Genomic DNA, 11640 nt, shown 5'->3' with positions numbered 1-11640 from the left:
TCTCTCTCTCTCTCTCTCTCTCTCTCTCTCTCTCTCTCTCTCTCTCAACGGGGTGCACTGGTTGGTTCCAAAGCCCAGGGATATGGACCCCCTGACTTCAGTGGTCCCAGCGCTAGAGCACCGGCTGCCACTTTTGGGTGCATCAGTTTGGGTTGCTTTAAAATCCATGCCTCTTTTTTCCATCCACATATGCCAAGAATGCCTTTAATATAAATAGGAACAACTTGAACTCTAACTTCTATCTTGAATCCAGAAAAAAAAAAAAAAAAAAAGGAACCACTTTTGTGCAAGTTGGAAGGGGGCAGGAATGTTAGCCACCCCTTCCCTGCTCCGTCGTAAAGTCTGCTGCTACCACCAAATTACAGAAAGACCCCTTATTCTTTCACACAGTTCCAGTAGAGGTAGCATCTTACCAATTTTTAGGAAGAAAGGTTTAATAATTTATTGCAAGTTAGTTCATTTAAATTCTAGATCAAATCTCCCTCTGAGCAGTGTTAATTGCATTACAATTTTGTGCAAGTATTTCTCATCATTATCATAATAAAATCTGCTCTGGAGTGAATGGATAAAGCCCAGATTCTCTTTTGGAAGGGTATTTGGGGGTTTTAATTGTACTCTATCTGACTTTTTTTTAGTGAACATTTGAACATTTCATTTGTCTTAACAGAAAATACAAATTCTTTATTCACAAGGATGGAAGTGCTTGTAAGCTAGACCTCGATTTAGAATAAGAAGGGTAACCACTGAGGGGAGACAGGAGAAGGGCTGTAGTGGACCCTACTAGAATGTGTAGTTGATGTTCCTTCACCCTTTCCACCGCCCTGCTTGCTTGCACGCAGGACAACTTCTGATCTGCCCCTCTTTGCAAGTTGGGAGCACCCCTCGGTCAAATCAGTTGGTTCGGTATTTTTAACTTTTTCGTAAGAGGGTGACAGATGATTTCGTTCCCAAATATTTGTAACGATTTTCTGCTCAAGTGTACGATAATGGAGCAGAGAGTTTGCAGGAATGGCGAAAAGACGATGGGGGTAGTGAAGGCTTTTTATGATAAACGGTTTGTTGCTCACGGAAGGGTAAAAATATTTCTGTTCACTCTACAGGCAGAGATTTCTTTATTCTTTCTTTTTTTTCCCCCTTTTTAAATTTTTTTTTAAAAGCCTGGTTTGAACGATTTTGTTTGGTATCCCAGTATTGAAAGCTTTTGCTGTGCACTTGAGTCTTCGAATTAGTTTTTGTTCAAAAGAAAGCATTTCTGTCTCCTCTGCAGGGTCTCCCTGTTTCACAATAAACAGGACTAAGGGGGTCAGCACTTTTTAGTCCATATAAACTGAAAGAGTTTGCATTTGATGACCGCCATCCAGGTCCCATTCTTATTTCTGGAGTCCCTGGATTTTAGTCTTTTTCAGTGGATCCTCTCGTGGAATTGCTAGACTCCTACATTCTTTATAACACACATTTTCAACTACCGTGGGGGGCGGCTGCGGGGACGCTCTCTCGGCGCATCCTTCTCAGCCTCTTCCTTTCTTGCCCTTCACCTTTCCCTTCTGTTCTGGCCCCGCGCGGGCCCTTGCCTGAGCCAGCTCTGCCCTTGAACTTGTTTCTGGTGGAGCCGCACCTCTGGCTGGAGACCCTGGCGCCGCCAGTCCCCAAGCCCAGGTAAGCATGGGCCCAGTTCCCGCAGCGGCAGCCTGGAAACCGGGTCTAGCGGAGGCGGAGGCCGAGCCCGGACTGGAGACCCGAGAGGGTGCGGTGCTCTGGACTAGCTCCCGCACGCGCGGCCCAGGCTTCGCTCCTCGACGGCGCGGTGTGCAAGACGCGGGCTGGGGCAGAAGCTGGCGCGCGGAGGCCAAGGTCACGTCTGGTGCCGGCTTCGGGGGCGCTGACGGCTGCGAGGCCCCGGTGGCCCTGCTTGGGAACCTGGAAGAGCAAGTCCACCCGCGGGAGCCCGGCGGTCCGGGATTGAGTGTGGTTCTGTCCCCCGGCGCGGAGGCCGAGCCGGACCGCGGGCCGGCCGGAGGGGTCACGGGGTCTGCGCGGGCAGGGGAGGGGTGGCCCGGGGGCGGCGCGCAGGGCGAGGCCGAGCTGCGGGCCTGCGGGTGGGTTTCGGGCTCCGGCGCCTGCCTGTGCGGCGCGTGCCGGTAACCCCGGGATCCGACGGGGTGGTGCTTCACACCGCGGTAAACTTGCGCTGCCTGCCGCAGCCGCCCCTGTGCTTGCAGCAGAGTCCACGCCACCTCCCCAAACTTGGCCTCTGCCGCCCCTGCCCCGCGCCGCCTCCCTGCGGCCTGCCGGCCGGTGCGCCACTCTCCCCTCCTCTGCGCTCCCGGGGGCGGCGAGCCGCGCCGGGCGGAGGGGGCCTGCGGCTGTTCCTGCGGAGCCCCCGCCCCTGGCCGGGAGGCGCGGGAGGGCGGGCCCCAAGGGCCGCCGCTCTGCCAGGCTCGAGCGGGTCCCTCGCAGCCCGGGGTGGGAGCTGCGGCGGAGGGGCCGCGCCGTCTGCGTGGGGGAGCTGGAAAGGGTTAACTGGGCGAAGCAGCCTGGAGAAAGGCCCGGTTGGGCCGGGCCCCCTCTCCACTGAGCGGAGCCCCCATCCCTTCCACCCGCAAGCGCAGGTCCCAGAGCTCGCGCACAGCCCGAGGCAGGACAGACGCACAGATGCGGGGCTTTGCTCTGTGAGTCCAGAGCAAGCTCGGGAGAAGCTGGCCCCTCTCCGGAAGGCCGGGCCCTGAGAATTATGCAAACTTAAAGGAAAGTGGCAGGCCCTCCACTCTTCTCTAAAAAAAAATTGCAGGCATCTTGGTATTAAATGCCAGATGAAAAATCCGCAAAAATCATTTTCGCACTTCTCATTACTCGGAATTATTTAGAGTATGGAATTTTGTAACATGTTACGGACCCTGTGGTGAACAGACTGCGGAGAGGAGCCTGAATTAGAGAAACTGTTCCCGGCTTCCTCATTTCCACATTATGTAGAGAACTTTCTGCTCAGTAGATAAAAGGTAATCAAAGGGAGCGTTTTAAGTACAAAGTGCAAGTAGTAAGTATATTCCAGTGGAACTATATCCTCACGCAGTTTAGTTTATTAAGTTAAATTAAAAATAAATTCTTTCAACATGACCTACTTAACCGCTTTTTTTTGCCAACAGCCACTACGGTCTTTTTATTTCACTGTAGGTAGAAATGACGTTTTTAGGGTCCTCGGTTGTCTGTCAAAGCCACCTTGATATTTTTAGTAAATATTTTGCTGTGTGTATCAGTTATTTTTTGTTACGAAGTATAGACTGAGATTTTTTTTTAAAGCTGGTAAAAGTACCAGGCTCACAATTAAATTGACTCTGGATAGCAAAATAAAACTAATCATCTGGTATTAATCAAGTTATGTCTCTGCTTCTTGTTGAGGAAAAATACAGCGACAATTTGCCTTCCTTTTCATCTGAAAAGGACTGTAAAATGTTCCATAAAAATTATTTTCCCCATTTCTACTCAATTAATCAAAATGCATATTTTTTACCCTGGACAGTTAACACTAGAGAGAAAATTTTCTGCAACGGCTTGAAACAACCAGGACAATAACATGTAGCAACTGATGACCTTGGATGTTCCATCAGTCTTTGATATCACTGTCATTATTTTTATTGTCTGAAGTGTTAAGTTGTTGCCAGAATCAATACAAGTATACTTCTTTGATTATCTTTTATCCCAGTGTTGTTTTAAACATTTTTGTTCAGAGGCCATTAATTTCCAACTCATAGCTCCACTGAAGTTTGTAATGAGGATTTCCTGACTTTTTTCTTCCTTTCTCTTTTTCCTTTTTTCTTATTTCTTCTTTTAAAAGCAAGAGGATAGAAATAAATGGCATGTGAAATAAGTCACTGGGTGATTCAAGTCATACGAAATTATTCCTAAATTGAGGAAAGAATAAAGTACGATACAGTTCAGTACAGATCACTGTTGAGCTAATACGTGTTTGATTTCTTTTTTTCAGTGGAACAGTAGGACTAATTTTCGCAAATTCTATCAGATCCTATAGCCTGGCAACCCGCCCCCAGCCATCAGAATTATAAAGACATTTTTTTTTTCAAAGCAGAATATGCAAGCCTTAGCAAGTAAAACATCTTAATCCATTTGTGTATTTTTTTCCTTCTAGATTTGTTGGTATTAATGCATCTGACATCAACTATTCAGCTGGCCGCTATGACCCATCGGTGAAGCCCCCCTTTGACATAGGTTTTGAGGGAATCGGTGAGGTGGTAGCCTTAGGCCTCTCTGCCAGTGCCAGATACACTGTGGGCCAGGCTGTGGCTTACATGGCCCCTGGTTCCTTCGCTGAGTACACAGTTGTGCCTGCCAACCATGCGACTCCAGTGCCCTCAGTGAAACCAGAGTATCTTACCCTGCTGGTAAGTGGCACCACTGCATACATCAGCCTGAAAGAGCTTGGAGAGCTGTCAGAAGGGAAGAAAGTTCTGGTGACAGCAGCAGCTGGGGGGACGGGCCAGTTTGCTGTGCAGCTCTCAAAGAAGGCAAAGTGCCATGTAATTGGAACCTGTTCTTCTGATGAAAAGACTGCTTTCCTGAAATCTATCGGATGTGACCGTCCCATCAACTACAAAACGGAGCCTGTTGGAACTGTCCTGAAATCCGAGTACCCAGAAGGTGTCGATGTGGTCTATGAATCTGTCGGGGGAGCCATGTTTGACTTGGCTGTAGACGCTTTGGCTACCAAAGGGCGCTTGATAGTAATTGGGTTTATCTCTGGCTACCAGAGTCCTACTGGCCTTTCGCCTGTGAAAGCAGGAACTTTGCCAGTCAAACTGCTGAAGAAATCTGCCAGCATCCGTGGCTTTTTCCTGAACCATTACCTCTCCCAGTATCAGGCAGCCATGGAGCACTTGCTCAAGCTGTGTGCCAGTGGGGACCTGGCGTGCGAAGTGGACCTGGGTGACCTGTCTCCAGAGGGCAGGTTTACTGGCCTGAACTCCATATTCCGGGCTGTCGATTATATGTACATGGGAAAAAACACTGGAAAAATTGTAGTTGAATTACCTCACTCTGTCAACAGTAAGCTGTAAAAACAGAACAGTGACATAAATCAAAGGAGAAAGAAAGCGAGTACTTTATGCCTCAGAATTACTCAAATCAATTTATTTTAGTTGGTAGTGGATATAATATTTTTTAAAACAACAGTAAGGTGTTATGAATGTAGATGTCTCCCTCCCCTGTTGGACAAAAAAAAGTGCCAATAAAAGTTCCTTCCATGGCTAAGAGGTAAAACATTTACATTTGATTCTTTCGTCATGGACGGTCTCATTCCAGATTTTATTGTTCCAAGGAAGTAAATTAATTCCTGATGCCGCGCCCGATCAAATCAGTATGTCTTCAGCTTGATGAGATTTTAAAATCAGTCTTGAAAACAATTCAGAGTCTTCTTAGCTGAGGGAGACTTTGCTCTTGTGTTAAAGGTAGTCAGCAAGTGAGAGGCATAGTGAAAGTCAGCCATGTATTTTCACAGTCTGTCCTCAGGAAATAGCCCCCTACCCTTTTTCCTATAAATCACGAACAACTATCTAAACAGACATTTGGAGGAGAAGTCTCCTCAAAATTTGATTTGCCTGTTTTTAGAAAATGACTCAGCAAACACAGATGTATCTTGAAGAATCTGTTCGATGGCTTATCCACAATCATCCTAGTAAGGTGTGTGGAATAGAAAATTTCCCTGGTCTTTGGAGAAGCCATTTAATGTTGAAAACTTACACAGACAGGAAGTAGGTTTTAGAATGGGAAACCACGGAGTTTAAATGGACTTTTAATATATGCACAGGAAAGGAAAAAGCACGTGCTGCTTTCACAGTGAGCCTTTGCTATACACCATGGACCGCAGAAGGGAACACACCCTGAAGGCACAGGTAAGGAAGGGGTTAATAAGGCTGTACTTCATGTGCTTGAGGGAGTGAGTGTGTGTCACTTAGCACCTTCCACAGTAGGGACCTAAGTGAGCTAAGTAATGTATTTGCTTCTGTTGGAAGCTTGTAGTCAAAGAATGTGAGTTTGTGTTCTGTTCATGGAAATACAGAAGAGCAGTCAGTGATCCTGTATTCCCATTTTACTTCTCCAGTGTCCTGGTAGAGTGAGATGCCCTTTGTCACCATTGCCAGATGTCACAAACACGCACACACACCTACTGACCACATGAAAAGTAGCTTTCTCTTCTGAATCACGCCACAGCTGATCCACTTGCTTTTTAACCTTCAGTGCCACAAAGACTGCCACCACTTTCATCATTAAGTCAAAATCCCACAGCACTTTCTAATTAAAGGTGAAGCCCACCGGATTATTTTTCAGAATCTTGAGTTAGAAAGATCCAACATGGTCAGTAAAGAGGAATGTAATTAAAGGTGCTCTGGGAAAGTTGGGACCAGATTTAATTCTTTTCTTGAATCTGAGGAGCAAGGAAATCCTACTGCTGAAGAGCTGTTAGTATCTATTTTACAAGATTTACTCATTTTCAGGTACCTAATGTAGCTGCTAGCATGCATGCACAACAATACAATTTATATGGTAAATGGAACCAAATAATGGCTTCACTGAATGTTATGGCTGCACTGAAGGGAAATGTCACGGTAAATAGCTGCCAAATTATGGATCATGCCGAAGTGTCACAACTGCACTAAAGACAAATAGCACTAGAGGCTATTGCCACTGTGACGCTTTTGAGTTATGAAGAAGGGTAGCAGCCTGATTCGAGGCTCTTTGTGTCCTCATCCTCGCAAAGGGCTACTTGTGCAGGGGACAAGAAAGGCTCGTCCAGTGTGGTGCTTAGTTATTAATCTGTCCCTTTCAGACTTAACAGCTGTAGCAAAACAGAAAGAGACTGCTTCCTTGCCCTTCGATACACAAACAGAGTGGTGGGGGACAGGTTTTATGAATGTAACTATGCTCAGAAAATGACTGGTAATGGAAAAATGTTGTTATAAAATAATCTAATCAAAGGATATTATTAAATTTAACATAGTGTATGTTAGTTGCTTCTTATGCAGATAGATGTGTGAAACCTAAGCAACTGAGGGTTAGTTGCTTCTTATGCAGATAGATGTGTGAAATCTAAGCAATAATGCACTTTCTCCCTCAGTAAAGACTTGAGGACTGAGGACATTACCAACTAAATTGCTTCTTCTAAACTGAAGTAAGTCCCGGTTTCTTTCATTTTAATGGGAGGGTAATAAAGATGAAAGACCAACATTTTATCTGATGGATCCCTTAAGCTACAGAATAGAAATTTATTATGTTTTGAGGGAATATACTAAATTCAGCTATGTAAAAATAAAATTCAAACACCCAGGTTTAAAATAAAACTTAATCAGAAAACCTCATGTTCTCTCTGTCCCCAAACTGAGAAACTACAGTGCATGCTGGTTTCATTTATTCTTAGAAAACAAGCATGAAAGATTCCGCCCATTCAGATAATGCCAAAAATATGTTTAAAGGTTTTTTTATTCTTTTGAAAAATGATTTGTAAATTGAAGGTCATAGTTCAGCGTCAGTTTCATCCTCTGGGATTATTGTTCAAGACCAGCCTCTAATGGGAGGTGAACTCGTGTGAGGGTTCCTACACCTTTCTTCTCCACTATTACGTATCACAAAAAGTACATCCATAATTCAGGGCTGTTGTCAGTCTTTGTTTTAGAGAAGGGGCAAGGGTAGAACAATCAGTGGATAAATAATTTCTCGGTTTTCAGCATGGCCTTCTCTGCATGTTGGGTTTAAGGTCACTGACCGGGCAGGATGGAAAGAGCTTGCCTCTTAAGAAAGTATGGCATCCCAAGAATCGAGTACAATTTGATCATGTCTTCTAAAAAGCCAAATGCCATTTTTCCATTCTGTTTTGCATACAGAAAAGACCAAGAATATCGTTTCAGGTCCCTTTGACAATAACTACTATTGACTGATTTCAGCATTAAAAAAAAAAAAATCAGGGATTAGTTTGCAAAGAAATGACAAGTTTGTACAGTATGTTCTATAAATTGTTATTGTATGATTCCACCTGAGTGAAGTTCCTCAGGAGTAGAATAAATGGTCATTAATATCGTGTTCCGTATTTATTCAATGAACACGCAGTGACAAGTAGCTGCTGCTTACTAAAATGAAAATCCCGCATTATGGACTTAAGGAACATTGCAGTTAATGAGGATGTAGTGTCTTCAGTACAGCACAGACCTTCTTTCTGTGTTTCCCACTGCAAGATGCTGGGAACTTGACAAATAATATCATTTAAGACACATGCCTGCCTTAGGGACTTGGGTTTTGGCTTCCTGTTTCTGGCTTTTATTTAGGTAACATTTATAATGGCTCACCGACTTGTACCTGTAACGTTTTAACCCTTCTTGTAGCTCTCAGTCAGCATAAATTTACCACAATCAGGCTAGCCTTTAAAACGGGGCAGAGTGCTGAGCACCAAAATATTTTTCGTGATTACCTTGCCACATGTACATGAGGGATAAATACCACGTTGTAGGTTATATTAAATTAGATAAGCCATGTGTAACTTTCAGATAAATACAATGAAAAGACCAAATATGATAATTTCCTAAGGTTTGTAAGTTTTGTGAATGCAATTCAGGTGCAGAGTGGCCTGATTTGATGAATTCATGATTTATCTATATTTTCCACTCTCTTACATATTTTGATATTTATAATATTTAGAAAAAATTATGCAATCTTTATTAATGAATTTTGCAATTTTTTAGTTTTTGTTATTTTGATTGTTCATTTGCTAATTTTGAAAAGCTACATTTTCTATTACTGTTTTCCCATTTGTGGCCCATAAGTAAATATTTAGTGTCATAGATCCCTTGAAAGTCAAAATGCAAAGCCTGAGTATCAATGCTATAATGGTATGGTCATGTTAAATGCTGAATTCTATTTTTACCAGCCTTTTAGTATCGTGATATTTCAATTCATAAAAGGAGAAATGCCCGATATGCGAGCCTTATTGCTGTTACCATGAGCAGTCTACAGAAGATGAGCTAAAAAATTACATGAAATACAAAAAAAGTGTTTTACTACTACAAATCAGTTCAAGTAAATCTTGGTACAGAGAGTTGATACTCAAAGAAGTCAAATAAGGAGCATAAACATGCCCTGGTGTACATACCACCTAGCATGTACCCTTGACACTTGCGCTTGTAGCCCTTCCTCTCAGGGCCACTCTAAGCATCCCAAGGGGGCATGGATGCATTCAGGAAGTGTGCAGTGGATTCCTCAAGTAAGAAGGTAAGTACTGCACGGAGGACAGTTAGGAGGAAACCAATATGTGCTTCATATGTGCTGAGAAGCCATGAGCCAAAAGCACAGAGATTTAAACAGCCCCCCAAAGTAAGAGTTTCCCTTGAAGGGTACTATCTTGACAGTGTCTTTCTGCCAACATGAAATTAAAATAATAATTAAAACACACCCTGCTGATGGGTGGTAGCATCCCACATGAAAGATGGATTTGTGCTTAGAGCTCAGAAAAATGTTCCATGAAATTGCCAGCTACTGTTTTTCCTTACCCTCTGCATGTGAAGAGCTGAATAGGGTCTTAGAATGACTCTTGTGAACACCTCCTTTGGACAATGGAAAATGGGGAAAGATGTAAAGAATACAGGGCACCCCACCTGGAAGCACTTAGCCTTGTACCCTCTGTGCCCAAACCTGAAAGATCTTTGCCAGCTCAAGGGGTGATTGTTGCTAGCACAGATACTGAACTGGAAGGAGCTTGTGTCCCTCCCTGGCCTTCATAAATGGGTTGCCCTTTAAGCAGCAAAATTTGGGGTGAATGGTTAATCTAGTTCTACCTATTTTATAAGTGAAGAGTCTAAGACTCAGAACAGGAACCCTGTTTATGGTTACAAATTCTGCTAGATTCAGAAGCTGGTACACAGAACCCTCCCAGTGCGTCAGGCCACCTCTGCATCATCGTCTCTGCCATCTGCCAAGGTCCCCCAGCGTCTGGCTGAGTGTGTTGCAGAACAACAGCTGTTCTTTGTTATGAATCTTCTGTGGATAAGATGATGGCAAAGCCAGGGAAAGTATGGTTCTGACCCGACAGTGTCATCACCTTTAATCGAGCACAAAGTAGGGTGACAAATCATTTGATTCTGTGTCATCTAAATATCACACAACCTTTTGAAGCAAAGCAAAACAAAAACCAATGGAATTCATGGCTGAATAACCACTACTCATTTTGCTGATCAAAAGCTGTTAATGGTTGGCTATCATAATCTTTCCTTTGCAGCGAAATATCTTGAATGTGAACTTGCTCTTTGTACCTGCAGTCCAGTTCTAACTCAGGCACAGTACTGCATGGGAGGGGCTGAGTCACTGGTAGCAGGGAGTGCCAGGTTAAGGGACACAGAGTGTGGAGAAGACTTCATGAGATGTGCATTTCATTTTCCGATGTGGCAAGAACCTCATACTCTGCACAAACAACAGATCATAATTAAGGCTCAGAAATAAGCCCTTCAGAACCACATGACATTGAACACGTGTGTCTTTCCCTGTCATTTCCATCTTCTTTCTCTCAAACTCATGCATAACAAGCATACACTTTCAACTTTACATGAACAAATCCTTTCCCAGTAGAAGCAGCTTCTTTTAGTATTGAAAAACCACTTCACAGGAATGGCAACAGTGTCAAAGGCAATCACACTTTGTAGGAAACCTCATTGCTCACCAGGGGACCAGTAGCTAGAGTGTTCTGTCTACATGTTGTTGGAATTTGCATTTGGAAATTGAATTGTCTCCTTGAGGGTTTTTATTCAATGTAACTTTTGGAGACTTACATCCTGGTACATCAGTATATATGAATGAATTGAAAAAGCCCCAGCATCACCCCAGCTATTCAAAAAATGCTCGTTCTTTAACAGCAGTAAAATTAAAGAATTGTTAGTGAAGAATATTTATCACTGCTTCTTTTGCATGTACTTTTTAATAACATCTTGGGACTTATTCACAAATTTGGCATATTTGAATAAAATATTACCTTCATTTCTTTACTATAACATAGATGGAGATGAATGATTCCATTTCAGAGATGGGAAAACTAAAGCACAGAAAAATGAGTCACACAAGATGATGCCACATACAGTTCTCAGACTGAGGCTGCTTTTCACTAGGGAGAGGTGCTCACACACTTCCTCATACCTTGAAAATACCAATCCTAGCTCAGTAGCCAGGGTGTGGTCTGGGAACTGCCATCCCCCAAGTAGCCCCATGCTGCTGGGCCAGGGACATATTTTGAGCTCAATCATGCTGTCTTTGGGGGAGAGAGTCTCGCAAAATGCACTTCCCCAGGCATCTCAGAGCAACCCAAACACTGCCTGGGTGTGAATTATGAAAACACAGTCCTTATATAACTATGAAAATGGTTGCTTTTTACCACCACGCTTCAACTTCCACCAAAAGGCAACCCTTTCAAAACTCGCCTGGGACACTGACAATGTCTGATGTGCTGGTGGCAGCTATTTTCATAAGGTCTGAACAGGACGGAAAGGAGGAGGTCAGAAAAGGTCACAGGAGGGGCCTGGACAAGCAAGCCCTCTACCTCTGCAGGTGGAGGCCAAGTCCTCAGCCCTCACCTGCTAAGTGTTCTCTTTCTGCTTTTGT

The 11640-nt window shown here is 43.8% G+C and overlaps 1 protein-coding gene across 1 annotated transcript in view; it reads left to right on the top strand.

The window, feature by feature from the left end:
• Zadh2 (zinc binding alcohol dehydrogenase domain containing 2) overlaps positions 1–5277 on the top strand; it is a gene marked incomplete in the record, with an annotated part of 8066 nt that extends 2789 nt beyond the window's left edge. Inside the window, 1 exon segment of the mRNA XM_005373085.2 lies at positions 4145–5277. Coding sequence (XP_005373142.1) covers positions 4145–5069 — 925 coding nt within the window.
• Positions 5278–11640: the final 6363 nt, after the last annotated feature.

This window comes from Chinchilla lanigera, unplaced genomic scaffold (genome assembly GCF_000276665.1).
Source record: "Chinchilla lanigera isolate Chin_1 unplaced genomic scaffold, ChiLan1.0 scaffold00001, whole genome shotgun sequence".
Taxonomy (NCBI): Eukaryota; Metazoa; Chordata; class Mammalia; order Rodentia; family Chinchillidae; genus Chinchilla; species Chinchilla lanigera.
This window is presented reverse-complemented; position numbering and strand designations above follow the sequence as displayed.